This window comes from Chiloscyllium plagiosum, chromosome 24 (genome assembly GCF_004010195.1).
Source record: "Chiloscyllium plagiosum isolate BGI_BamShark_2017 chromosome 24, ASM401019v2, whole genome shotgun sequence".
Lineage (NCBI taxonomy): Eukaryota > Metazoa > Chordata > Chondrichthyes > Orectolobiformes > Hemiscylliidae > Chiloscyllium > Chiloscyllium plagiosum.
In genome coordinates, this window is record NC_057733.1 from 15,076,941 (window position 1) to 15,091,793 (window position 14,853).

General features: G+C 39.7%; 1 protein-coding gene across 3 annotated transcripts in view; it reads left to right on the forward strand.

The window, feature by feature from the left end:
- LOC122562034 (dynein axonemal heavy chain 9-like) overlaps positions 1 to 14,853 on the forward strand; it is a 508,505-nt gene that overhangs the window by 425,200 nt on the left and 68,452 nt on the right. For all 3 annotated transcript variants that reach the window (XM_043714478.1, XM_043714476.1, XM_043714477.1), the window contains 2 exons: positions 11,662 to 11,889; positions 13,823 to 14,014. In XM_043714478.1, coding sequence (XP_043570413.1) covers positions 11,662 to 11,889; positions 13,823 to 14,014 — 420 coding nt within the window. The remainder of the gene's footprint in view (positions 1 to 11,661; positions 11,890 to 13,822; positions 14,015 to 14,853) is intronic.

The following is a 14,853-nucleotide window of genomic DNA, read 5'->3' on the forward strand; positions in this document are numbered from 1 at the left end:
TAGGGTAAATAGACAAGGTCTTTTCCCCGAAGTGGGGGAGTGCAGAACTAGAGGGCATAGGTTTAGGGTGAGAGGAGAAAAAATTCAAAGAGATCTAAGGAGCAACTTTTTCACGCAGAGGTTGGTACATGTATGGAATGAGCTGTCAGAGGATGTGGTGGAGGCTGGTACAATTGCAACATTTAAGAGGCATTTGGATGGGTGTATGAATAGGAAGGGTTTGGAGGGATATGAGCCGGGTGCTGGCAGGTGGGACTAGATTAGATTGGGATATCTGGTCGACATGGGCAGGTTGGACTGAAGGGTCTGTTTCCATGCTGTACATCTCTATGACTCTAACACCAACTAACCACTAAAAGACATGACCAGCTATCACTAGTATCCTTACACATAGATGAAGAAGGACATCACTTCAACTGGGACAATACATCCATCCGAGGAAAGGCTAAACAAAGACACGCACGGGAATTCCTAAAGGCCTGGCATTCAAACCAGAACTCCATCAATAAACACATCGATTTGGTCCCTACTTACCAACCCTTTGAGAGAAGGAACCAGAAATGATATCACCTACCTGAAGAGACCAAGATACATAAATAGAAACCAGGGCAGAACACCAGTGCTTCAGTGGAAGATCCCTGATGATGTTACCTGGAGTGGACACAAAACATCTGAGAGCCAACCTCCCAGCTCAGCAAGGAGAAAGTGAAGACTGCAGATGCTGGAGATCAGAGGCTATCAAATATCATGTTGTAGGTTTGCTCACTGAGCTGGTACTTGAGAGTGTGGTGCTGGAAAAGCACAGCAGGTCAGGCAGCATCTGAGGAGCAGGAGAATCGCTGTTTTGGACATAATGATGAAGAGCTTAAACCTAAAACGTCGACTCTCCTGCTCCTTAGATGCTGCTTGATTTGCTATGCTCTTCCAGCACCACATTCTCAAGTACCAGCTCAGTGAGCAAATTTACAACATGATATTTGATATATGTCATGTTGTACTCAACAGAAACAGATCTATACAAATGGATGCGTGCTAGCACAGATTTGAGTGTTGCTGAAGGAAGAGACAACCTGTTAAAACATTTAGTCTTGCACTTAATGTGGATAGACTACAGGAGTTTCAAGGAAACAGAAATTTATAATGCAGGAGAAAATGGTGCTGATCTACTGGCAAGAGTCGACTCTGATTGTCTGAGGTTTTATCCCCCATGCTTTTATATACTTGTAAATGATGTAATGCCTGGGCATGTTGATCTTGGTTATGTGGGATAGGGCCTGTGAGTTATTACATACGTAGCACCTAGCACACACAAGTGAGTTTGATTGCAACTCTGGCTGATTATCTTGAATTGGCTATTTATGTAAGTCTTAGCACACATTGGATTGTTCAGTAAGTAATGTCCAATCACAGAATCACAACTAATGATGGAACATATGCTAAGAGTCATTCCATGAAAGTTTCCTTTCTCTTGCTAAATAAGAAGATATTAGTAAGAGCTGGACTTTAAAAATATCCATAGCAAGACTATCTATTTGGACGAGTGGTTCTGTTAAAAATGAACTCAACTGTGCAAGCTGCTAGCCTTGTATTTAGAATGAACACCATTCAGGCAATCATGGTGCGTGAAGGTTATCGTGATCTCTATGACTTCCCTAAGCTGTGTATTAGAGAAGAGACTAATGAAAATGACTGAACATATGAATATGGTATTGTTCTTGCCATTCCGCCCTGGTGAATGAAAGACTTCAAGCTTCGAGAACATGTCTGCTTTTTCTTTTGCAGTAACACTCATGATCTGTATCATTTGTACCTTTATGTTAGTACAATGTCAGGATGCAAAATATTTACAGATATTTGGCGATGTCACAAGAATGATTTTACCCTATCTCACTTTGCAGAAAACACATGGAATTGGATGAATTGCAGGTTTTACAAACCAACAGCTAGTACTCCTACTGACATAAATGTAGAGTAAGAGAAAACGAGAAATTTGCTCCTGATCTTGCCACTATCATGACAGGCAGCTTAGATTTAAACCTGATTTTTTCTTTGATTCCAATTGGGAGAACCATGTGCATATACCTCAGCTTGCTGTCACTTCAACATGTGTGCTCTGCCTTACAGCTCGGATCTCATGTTTCAGCTGTAGGTATAGCAACGTGTAAAGTCAATAACCAGTTTCTCATGATAAACTTATGTTTTTTTTCCCCCAAAACAAGCTAAGTTAATTTTTACTGCAATAGATTAAACCAATTACAATTAATTTGTTTTATGCAACTGAAATCAAATTCTCTGTATATATTATTAAGCATTATGAAAGACATTGTAAGGCTTGCATGCAATGGGAGCACATGAAACATATGTAGCTACTGAAACTCATTATTATAGGATAGATGTTAACACTGCATTTTGTTCCTTTCTATGAATGAAGGTTACATAAAATGCTGTATGAGGAATGTAATTGTTTTATGCGAATAGAAGCAAATTGCATGTATGGGCTTTGATTGCTTAGAATTTGTCATTCTCTCTACAAGCCAGCAAAAGAAGTACAAGTGCAATGTCCAAATTATTTCTTCTTGATTGTGATGTACGTAATTCTGTGTGTCATCAGACCACAGATATTTGAAAAGGGAAGGACTCATACAACCGGTTTCCACGGGTCAGTTAACTTAGTGTCCGTTACTGGGAAAATGTTGGAGTCTATCATAAAGGATGGAATAGCAGGGTATTTCAAAATACATTATATGATCAAGCAAAGTCAGCAAGGCTTCATGAAGGGGAGATCATGCCTGACAAATTTACTCAAATTCTTTGAGGAGGTAACAAGTAGGATAGATAGAGGGAAAGTCATACATATAATATATTTAAACTTTCAGAAGGCATTTGATAATGTACCATGCACTTTTTATGAGATCAGAGTTCATACTGGTGGAGGTAGTATATTGGTGTGGATAGGGTATTGGCTAACTAATAGAAGACAGAAAGTTGGAATAAGGGGAACATTTTCAGGATGGCAACCTGTAACAAGTGGCCTAGCACAGAGATCAGTGCTGGGTCCACAGTTATTTCCAACATATATGATTGACGTGGTTGAGAGAAGTGAAGGTACTGTAGCCAAGTTTGTAAGTGACACAAAAACACATGGGAATGCAAGTGGTAAGAATGATAAAAAAAAGTCTGCAGAGAGATATAGGCAGGTTAAGAGAGTGGAAATGGAATATAATGTGGGAAATGGAAGATAATGCAATTCGGCAGGAAGAATAGAGGAGCTAAATATTATTTAAATGTAGAAAGTTTACAGAGAGCTCCAGAACAGAGGGATTTGGGAGTTCTGGAACATATATCACAAAAAGTTTGCATCTGTGTTCAGCAGATAATCGGGAAGGCAAATGGAATGCTGGCCTTTTTTTTTAATCTAAAGAAGTGTCATGTAAAAGTAGGGAGGTTTTGCTAAAACTATGCAAAGCACTATTCAGATCACAGCTGGAATACTGTTCGCATTTTTGGGGCCAAGAGGATGCAATCTCAGAATTAAGGGTCACATGTTTAAAGCAGAAATGAGGAGGAATGTCTTCTCTGAGGGCAGTGAAACTATGGAATTCTTTTCCAGAAGGGCTGTTGAGGCTGGGTCTTTAAGTATATTCACAGTGAGATAGACAGATTTTTAATCAAGGAAATTGAGGGATATGGGGAGTAGAATTGAAAGTGGAGTTGAGCATTTATCAGATCAGCCATGATCTGACTGAATGGTGGAGCAGACTTGATGGGCTGAATCGCCTATATCTGCTTCTGGTTTATCTGTGGAGAACGACAAAGTTTTAAGAGCAGCAACTTCAAGATCTTAGTGTGATATTAGCATGGTCACTGTGGCCCCCTCTGTCTATGATCTGTCTTGATAAATACGGTTCTTCTATTGAGATTGTCACGGGCCTTTGCAACATCTCTCCTCGGTTTCACTGGGAGGTGGTGTTGAGGGGAAGAATCATGTTTAGTCTCATTTTCTTATCTCATCCTAATCAAACTTTATTCCACTGCATGGGTTTCCTCCTGGGAGCCTCCTGTGCTCAAATCTGCCGCTGAGTTTCTTACTCGATCTCTTACAGAATCAAGTGTCTGATTTCTTCCTTGCTCAAGCATTCGATTTCAATGTATTCACCTATTTTGTGGTTGCATCTCTTAATGATTTTTTTCAGAATGTTGATTAGTTCAGTTGGCTGGATGGCTGGTTCATGATGCCAACAGTGCATGTTCAATTCCTGGAATGAGCTGAGGTTACCATGAAGGCCTTGCAATTCCACCCACATCCCTTGCCTGAGGTGTGGTGACCCTCATACTCATCTCTCTCTAATGAGAAATCAGCCTATGGTCCTCTTGAATTAAGGTGACTGTCACCTTTCAGCTACACAGTGAAATGTGCAGCACTCCTAATTGGAAATTAACTGAACATACAACAACCCTGGACAGGTGAGAGTACTGTGTGCACTTTTGCTCATGTTACTTAAAGAGGCAATTACTTGTATTGTAAGCAGGTGAGGGACGTTTACAATGGGTGATTCATGGGATGAAGATGTTATCTTATGATGGAATGGGGAGGCAATGGCCTTGTAGTATTATCACAAGGTTGGTAATCCAGAGATCTAGCTAAGGTTCTGGGCACCCAGATTCAAATCCTGCTACAGCCAATAGTGCAATTTGATCTCGGTAAAATCTGGAAGCAAGAGTCTAATGATGACTGTGAATCGATTGTCAATTTTTGGAAAACCCATCTGGTTCACTAATGTCCTTTAAGGAAGGAGTCTGCCATCCTTACCTCATCTGGCCTACATGTGACTCCAGATCCACAGCAATATGTTTGATTCTTAACTGCCCTCTGGGCAATTAGGGATGGGCAATAAATGCTGGCTTAGCCAGCGACGCCCTCATCCTGTGAATGAATTTTTAAAAAAAGCTTGTGTCTGTGCTCATTGTAGTACAAGAGCAGGAATATCCAAGATTCTCAAGGGGCTGCTCAGGGTGGATGCGGAGAAGATGTTTCCCCTTGTGGACGAATCCAGAACTAGATGGAACAGTTTCAAAATAAGGGGTCTCCCGTTTAATACTAAGATGAAGAATAATCTCTTCTCCAGCTGGGCCAGCAGTATTCAGAATGTTCTCCTCTTCCCGGGAAGCTGTACAGGCTGAATATATTCATGCTGGGTTAGACAAAGTTAAAGGCTGGGGGGCACGGTCAAGTAATTGGAGCTAAGGCTACATCATCTCGGTCATCAACTTGCTAACTCATAACAGGCTTGTGGGGCAGGATGTTCAAATGGCCTACTGCTCTTATTTCTTATATTTTATTTTATATGGCATAACCTCTCTAAAATGACTTACTGCAGGTTGTCATAAAATCAAATCTTAAATCTTCAGTCTCAAGAAGCAAAAGATGTCATTTCTTACTAATAGCTACTCTTAGAGTGTTTTAGTAATCTATTTCCAAATGCCGTGCCAATAACCTGTTTGTAAAGAACAAATGTGCAAGTGAAATTGACGTGTGTGACATATTGTGGAAAGTATCAAAACCTGAAGGTCTTCACTGCACATTCATTTTCTGAAATATCACTTCAATTATTTTACAATCAATGTAATTTAATCCATGAATGGCTTTAACTTTCATACATTGTAGCTTTGTTAGCTTCAGTTCCCATCATAAATTAAACAACAACAAGCTTCCATTTGGATAATTGATGTTAATCAAATTTCTCCAGCAAATCCAGTCCAATTCATCAACTCATTCAACACTGCTGGAAGATTTGATGCTTTAGTCTGTTGAGATTGTATTCTGTCCACAAAATAAGGAGTTTTCAGCCATTCTCCTGCTCTTGTTACAATTTCCTCCGATAATAGCTTGTTACTTAATGAGACAGGAAAGGGCACTGAGGTAACGATGCCTCACTTCAAAGGGAGGTATTTTGGTTAAATTGCTGTTTGCAGATGTAATAGATGTTTCCTTTGGCTTGCATTTGGCTGTTATGCTTCCAGTATTGTTCAAAATGGGTGTTTAGTCAGAAAATATTCTGTAATTTTCTGGTCATACAGCCATTTGATTTGGTTCAGTAAAGTACCTTTTCTCGGCTCATATTAATCTAAAGGTTGTTGTTAGAGAAATAATGATACAATTCTATGAATAGGTAAGCAGCTTAGTGATTGCTCCTTGAAATCAGCTCTCAACTCGTCATCAACCATGATAACAAATGGCGATACTGGGCATTTTGTAATCCAGTGTGACAGCGGACTATCATTGACTGTTGATTACATCATCTGAGACTTCTCTTCAGTGCAACGAAGCATGACCAGACTAAAGCATCAAATCTTCCATAATACAAACAACCACAATTTGCATTTATACAACATCTTTAGTAGAATGAAATGCCTGGAAAAATCAGCATTGCACCAGAAAAACTGTGTGTTAGTCCACAAGCAAGGATTTTAAAAGTATCAGACTCTACTGCAAAGATAAGGGTGTTAAGGACAGCATCAAAGAGAGGAAATGAGGTATAGAGACCCTGGAGCGGGTCCAGAGGAGGTTTATGAGAATGGTCCCAGGAATGAAAGACTGAACATATGAGGAATGTTGGAAGACTCTGGGTCTATCCTCAATGGAGTTTAGAAGGATGAGGGAGGATCTAATTAATATTTACAGAATACTGAATGGCCTGGACAGAGTGAATGTCGAGCATTGGCAGAAGAGATTAGGACCCGAGGGCACAGACTTAGAGTAAAGGGAAGACCCTTTAGAACAGAGATAAGGAGAAATTTCTTCAGCCAGAGTGGGGAATCTATAGAATTCACTGCCACAGAAGGCTGAGGAGGCCAGGTCATTGAATATATTTAAGACAGATATAGATTCTTAATTGTCAAGGGGACTAAGGGTTATGGGGAAAAAGTGAGAGAATGAGATTGAGAAAGTTATCAGTTATGATTGAATGACGGAGCAGACTTGATGGGCTGAATAGCCTAATTTCTGCTCCTATGACTTATGGTCTTATGAAGGGGTTAAGGGAATGAATTTCAGTCTGGGACCTCGACTGCCAAAGACAGAATTTTGTCAATAGTAAGTACAACAGGGACTGCATCATAGGCTAGAATTGGCTCTGGTGAATTCAGGTGTAGATTGTAGAAAGAGTGAGGTGTGTGAGATATTGGATTTAAACAAAGTTTTACATTTGAGACAATGGGCCACTGGGAATTAATCTGAATCAATGGCAAGAATACTGACAAGTGACATTTACTGCAGAATAAGATATGGGGGTAAGGGTTTTAGATGAGCTGAAGTTTATGATTGGATGATGGAAAGCTAACTTGGAGAGCACTCAACTTACCAAGTCTGGAGGTGTAGCGGTATTGGAGAGAGCTTAAACAGCTGATGGTCTGAGCTAGCCACAAGATGAGGTTTTGTTATGAAGGTGACGGAAGGATCAGAAATCTGAAATTTAACCCAGGGCTAAATAAAATGACATGCTTGTGAATTATCATTACCTGTGTATCAATTAAAATGTTTGAGAATATCATAATATAATGTACATTTAATTCTTTTGGGCTTTACATGGCAAGGTTGTTTGATCTTTCCTAATACTGTTTAATCATCTGTGACAAATGAGCACATCGCCACTGGTCGGGATACTGCCCCAGATCTTCTGGTCTCTGGATAGTCGGAGACCAGGTACATGACCAGAGATGCATGTTGGAACCCCTCAGATGTCCCAGGGCACTGATTCAATGGGAATGGCCTGGGTAGTTTGAACCTGCCCTACTCCCCATCAGCCTCCAAAAAATGCTGCCAATTTTGGGTTGGAGTCTGAGACCTTGGACAATTCCAATGTAATTACTTGATTAGTTGACCAGAAAACATAAGACTGAAAAGTTCTGGTCGAACTCCTAAATAGCTATTTACAGACTAAGACTCTCCCAACCCTCACCTTTCTGAACCTCCTGTTTACTCCTTCACCATCAAGCTCCAGATGACTATGCTACCCTGACCCTCCAACTCCTTGCCATGACCTAACTTGACCCAACCTGACTAACCTCGAGCTGACAACCCCTCTCACCTGACCTGACTACCCTCACTCACTTTATCCATCTGCTACCCTCACTCACTTTATCCACCTGCCACCCTATCTCTTGACTAGTTTACCTCACCTAACCCATCTACTTAAGCATCTATCCATTTACTCTTGCTGACATATTGAAGAGCCCTGGGACAGCTAAACAGTGCATGAAAAATACTTGCCCGATCACAACAGCTAATGCCTTAAGAAAGGAGACAAGACTGCTGAATGGATCCCATTCACTGATGTCCTTTGCTGACTGAGTTTAGCAGAATACATCATTGGAAAATTAGCCAGACAAATTCTAGGAAGTGAGTAATGTTTTTGTCAGGACCGCTCTTTCTGGCACTGATTGGATAATTTAGACCGCTGTCTCAAAAACAATTGTTTCCCATTGTTTTGCTAAGGAAAGAAGCTTCACTTGAATCTCCTCTGGTTCATCTTCTAACGTTTTTCTAAAAAGAAAATTGGTGATCATTTGATTTCTTCCTCTTAATTTTCTTTTCGAAACTGCTCAAAATCAAGGATCATGGAGACAATAATTTTACCAAGTTTTCTTGAGGACTTTGCAGCTCACAATGTCGTGCATCATCTATTCCTGTCACACTGAATCTTTTAAACATCAATCCACTGGGGTCCACATCAATTAGATCAATCTATTCAGGCTCTATTGTAGCTACCAGTTGACTTGTACTTGCTGACTTTTAAACTGTAAATCCATTGCTCTGACCCTTTCAGTAACTGACTCTTTTGATGCTCAAATTCATTGTCACATGGCATTTGAACTCAGTACTCCAATCACAGCTCCCAGTTACAGCAAATGTCCATGTCCAAATCAGCAAAGAAGTAGGTTCAGAGTATGCTCCAGACTCCAGGAAAACCAAACCTAGCACTTCCGTATTTTTCAAAATGCACACCTGACCAATGTGGCTCAGTACACACTGGGGTCAGATATGCAATGCATTTTGAGCTGTGATGCTTTGCATGAAGCAAGTGGATGCAAATATAGACCAATTAATTGACCAATCTCTATTCTCCAACAGCTCCCAACCTTGTTTAGATGCTTATCAAGCTTGCAAAATGGTAGTTAATGTAAACATTAATTTACCATTATAGGATAAAATCCATTTGATGAATCATTGTATTCTAAAGGCATTATGATTCAGCAGCTGGTAATAACATTTGAAGGTGTCAAAGCATTTTATACTTAGCTTTCAGAATGCTCCTGAGTCCTCTTTTGATTTTCCCCAAAACTCTCAAAGAAGGTGTTTTTTGTTTGAGTTTCCACATCAGCACAAAAAGAGAATGTGTGGGAGATGTTCCAATTTCCCTCACCTCTATGACAAAGTGCTCAGCTTTTTGGGTGGTGAATCTGAGAATGGTTTACAAAAACTGAGTTCTGATGAAGGGTCACTTAACCAGAAAGGTTAACTCTGATTTCTCTTTGTGGATGCTGCCAGATCTGTTCAGCTATTCCAGCAATTTCTGTTTTTGTTTCTGATTTCCAGCATCTGCAGTTCAGTTGGGTTTTTTTTTCCCTGAAGTTGGTTTACCTGCTTTTGAACTTAGTGGCAAACATGTCCAGATTAGTAATTGGATTTCAAGTGATCTAATTGTTTCTGCTGATGCAGTTTCTGATCACTTGCTATGATGCTATGATGATATCAAAAGCATGTCTTTTCGAGATATGTTAACACACTGTGTCTCATAAAGGTGTACTAACATACTGACAGTAAGAAATAACATCCCCCTTTTTCCAAAGGCTAAAGATAATCCCAAATAGATATATGTAATTTTATCTAGGCATGTGTTGACAATTGTCTTGAGCATTCAATGCCCGTGTGTCCTTGGTGTAACATGGACATGACATCATAGTGTAATACTTTTAGTATTAGGATTTGTTTTCCCTTGAAAATTACTTTTTGTGATATGCCAAGTTTGTTTGTGTAAGGCCAAAATGAACAAATTTTCTCAGGTACTTCTTTCATACTATCAGGCCATCCTTGGATAATAATCTTTTGCAACTTACATAGTTGCTCATCTTCAGCAGCTGCAGATTGCAACTACTCATACAGTTTCTGGCTGAAACATAACAGATCAGCCTTTAGAAAATCTTCAACTTTGTAGTCTAGAGTGTTGGTGTGTAGATAAAGAGAAATATCATGGTCTCTGGGTGGGTTGGGTAATGTGTTCAGTATGTCAGACATGATCATCTCATTACCCAGCTTATATCTCGTTTGAAAACCATATCCTTGCACCCTAATTAGTAAATATCAGAAACGTGGCAACACATTCATGCGTAGTTTCATGCAGATCGTTCCCAGTGTCTAGTCAAGTAAGTAGACATGGTACCAAGTATTAGAGTTAACGTCTTGTATTCTACATCAGAATCATCCGCTGGCACATATGACAGGCCCTTCAACCAATTGCAATACTTCAAACTTTGTGTCTTTCCTGGGATGCTAGTATTGCAGTAAACAAGATTTTGCTAATGGGACCTGCTTAGGAGAATCAAATTGAGAACCATCATGCTATACGTAGTAGATATCTTCTAGAGCAAAATGTTTTAATGGAGTTATATTTTCTTTAATTTATTTTTTACATTATTGCTTTAAACGACTGAGTCTTTGTTTATATGACTACCTAGTTGTTCAAGTGGGTATAAAAACATACCACTGGGAGTGGAGGGAGATAGTAATTAGGAGGCGGACATTAATAACGTTGTATCTTGTGAATAAACTCACTATCAAGGAAAAGTTCAGTGGCTGCTTCACTAAATGGCTTTAATCTGGTGCTGTGTACCGTAACAGTGACCTTCTCCTACATATAAAGATTGAAACCAGGAACCTTTGAGAGTTGTCCTGTGGTATATATCTTTGTGGGATGGGGAAAGTGTGGTGTTACTTCAGTGTTGCTGTAGATGCCCTGTCAATAATGTTCTCCTATCTCTAGTTCCCTCACAAGTAAACTACACTCTGATCCGATGGTCAGATGCACCATGAAGTGAAATAAAGAATGGAAAAATAGTTTAGAGAAAATAATATTTTAATGAAACTTGGCTATCACCTCCAGCACAAGTAATAATGCAGTTTGGAGCTCTGAGATAGATTTGATTTTTCGTAAAGGCAAACTTGTAACTAAATGAACTGCGACTTAAAGTCTATTCTGAAGCGTTCGCTCAATGTTGGTGGCTCTGGTATGCAGTTAAGATCAGATGTTGAAAATTTGTTCAGTCTTGACCACTAGTTAGTCAGCACAGGCCAAGGTGAAGGTTCAAGAGCAACACAGCAAGGGACAAGAGAGATGAGGAGGAAAACATATAAGAAAGGCTCAGCAAGATAGACCTTAAAATGTTTGTTTTTAGCTACATCCTATTTGTACTGCAGCATTGTTCAAGTGAGTAATTAGCTGGGCAGTTTGAAATCAGTCCTTTTCTCCAGTATCCAAATGATTCAAGTGTAAACAGAATACCAGGGAAAACTGAGCCAACATCAGCATAGCTGCCTTATTTTCATTAGTTGTGCAAATATTAGCTTAAAATTCCCATCAGCTGACTCAACTTGTTCCTGTTCAGAATATCCATCTGGTGGCGAAGTGGCTCAGTATTCTGGAGAAGAAAATGGAGCAGCATAGCGAGGGCAGCCATGAGAATTTCCGTGTCTTCATCAGTGCAGAGCCGGCTCCCTCACCTGAGGGCCACATCATCCCTCAGGGGATCCTGGAGAACTCCATCAAGATCACCAATGAACCACCAACAGGGATGCATGCTAACTTGCACAAGGCCTTGGATAACTTCAGTCAGGTATTTACTAGTTTATATACTGTGAATCTTTTTCTTGCTTGATCGCAAAAGTGATTTCTTTCCGCTTAATTTGAGATTCCAGAATAAAAACATTTTATTGAACTCTATTATCTATTTTATTTGCCCCAGAAATCGCAATAGTATTACATCTCATCAAGACATGCTTCAGAGAACTCACCTAAGCATATCAATATGATTAGCAGCTGCAAATATATTCCACAGTATTAAAATGTTAAATTAGTGCAATCACATTCCACTGTATAAGTTCAATTAAAGAATGTGACAACGCCAAATGTGACTAGCAGTGTGACAATGTATTTTACTATATTTGAGAATCTGTCAATTTCACATGTTATGACTTGTATCGCTTTATAGAATGGAAGAAGAATCCCTACGTTGTGGAAACAGGCCCTTCGGCCCAACAGGTCCACACCGACCCTCTGAAGAGTAACCCACCCAGACCCTACCCTAATACCCTACATTTACCCTTGATGAATGCACCTATTTTACACATCCCTGAACACAGTGGGCAATTTAGCACAGCCAATTCACCTGACCTGCACATCTTTGAATTGTGGGAGGAAACCGGAGCACCCGGAGGAAACACATGCAGACATGCAGGGAGAATGTGCAAGTTCCATACAGACAGTCACCCGAGGCTGGAATTGAACCCAGGTCCCTGGTGCTTGAGGCAGCAGTGCTCACCACTGAGCCACCGTGCTGCCATTTCCATTGAGAAAATTGCAGTTTTTTTGTGCCGTAATGAACAATGATAACTTTCTCCAGCATTGAAGACACAATGTTTGAGGTCAAAATCTCCATTATCCATGTTTTACTGCTCCTTCTGAGTTTAGCTCATCCTTACTTAATGGTTGACCTTCCAGTTCTCTCAACTACTCTCCTAATAATACTGACTTGTGGTGGGCCATGGTTTCACAGAAGCATGTATCCTCCAGTGTCCTATCGCTCTGTTCCGAGAATGTCAATATTGAGTACTGACACTGTACAAAATCTTAGAACCAAATCTGATCCTGTGCACATATACACATTTATCCTCCTGAGCTACTACACCATGAGCAGGAAAGTAACCTCGCTGGTTTTTACTCTCTGCCTGATGGCAAGAGGATCCCTATGTTAAGTCAGGATATACAGGTGATCATACGTATTTGTTTAACACTTTATTTACTGGGAAATACATTCAATCCAACTGCTTTGTAGGTTGAGATCTCTGTTGTTTTCATGTTTATTTTGGCTGGGAAAAGTTGCCAAAAAGGTAGATCTGTGTTTCCTTATTTTTGAGAGCTGCTGGGTTCATACTGAATGCTATAAATGAGATGTCATTTTATGCATTTCAATCAAGCTTCCACTGATAAGCTTATATATATTTTTTTTTCTCTCCTTTAAATACATGCCAACACCAGGAAGAAGGTAGCATAACTATAATCTTTTTTTTTAAAATCAAAACAGAAGTATTGCATTTTGGTTTCTTAATATTTGTGACTTGTTAATCAGGCAACAGGTCCCTCCACTTCAATCCTGGAATGAAAAAAAACTCAAAGTTTAAAAACATGTTTATATTTGACAGGTGTTTGAGTCGAGTGAAATTTAATATTGGGGTTATTATCCCGAATTAAGGAAGGCTTGTTATCTGTAACTGACTCAGAAAAGTGTAAGATAATTCTTTCCCAGATTGCATTACAAAATAATTAATTTTGTATTACTGTAAAGCAATTTGAAAAATACATATGCAAAATAATTTGTGTCTTTCTGAAGAGGTACCACTTGAACTTGACTGCATTAGTTTAAAGTATGACAACATATCTGTTAAAGCCAATTCTATCATTTGCGAAGTAGGGAAAAAAATGCAAAACATTAAATTTCTAGCAAATATTCCCCATCCAGTGAATAGGTATTTGTGTTCTTTATCTCCCAGGACACACTGGAGATGTGTGCTCGTGAGAATGAGTTCAAGAGCATTCTCTTCGCTCTTTGCTATTTCCATGCAGTTGTGGCGGAGAGACGCAAATTTGGGCCTCAGGGTTGGAATCGTTCTTACCCATTCAACACAGGCGACCTCACCATTTCGGTCAATGTACTGTACAACTACCTGGAGGCAAATGCAAAGGTAAGGTGTGAATGCTGTGACTGCGTGGAAATGGTATGTTGTGCAAACAGAATGTTGTCCTGTCAGACTTGGATACATTCATACATTAGTGATTATACTGGGGAAGTACATTGTCGATTGTAAAGTAGTTGTGATATTGTGTGGTCTTAAAAGACACTACATAAATGCCAGAGTTCTTTCATTTTAGACAGATGCACACCAGAAGAACTCTCAGCCATATGTTCTTTTTCTTTATTGATTTTCTTTTGGTCTATTTTAGCCACAGACTTTGACAGTTGCTGTAGGCTACACTTAGTATGGATTTCATTCCCCACCCTAACCCCCTCACAATAGTTCTTTGATTTCAAGAATGAAAATCCCCTTCCAAGATGAATCCTTCTGTAACTGTATTGGGGATTTCTGTGAAATTCTGGAAAAGGTTAACTGAAACTAACACAAATTACCATAGTTCAGACCCCTCTGCGATTTGAATGCAATTTCAGAACTCCGCCAATACATACTGCTCTATGATTTGATTAAAACTTAGAATTGCCTCTGTAGCTGTTTTTTTTTATATAGACAATAGGTGCAGGAGTAGGCCATTCTGCCCTTCGAGCCTGCACCATCATTCAATATGATCATGGCTGATCATCCTCAATCAGTATCCTGCTCCTGCCTTATCTCCATAACCCTTGATCCCCTCTCAGTCTTCTAAACTCAAGAGTATACAAGCCCAGTCGCTCCAGTCTTTCAGTGTAAGGTAATCCCGCCATTCCAGGAATTGACCTTGTGAACCTACGCTGCACTCCCTCAATAGCCAGAATGTCTTTCCTCAAATTTGGAGACCAGAACTGCACACA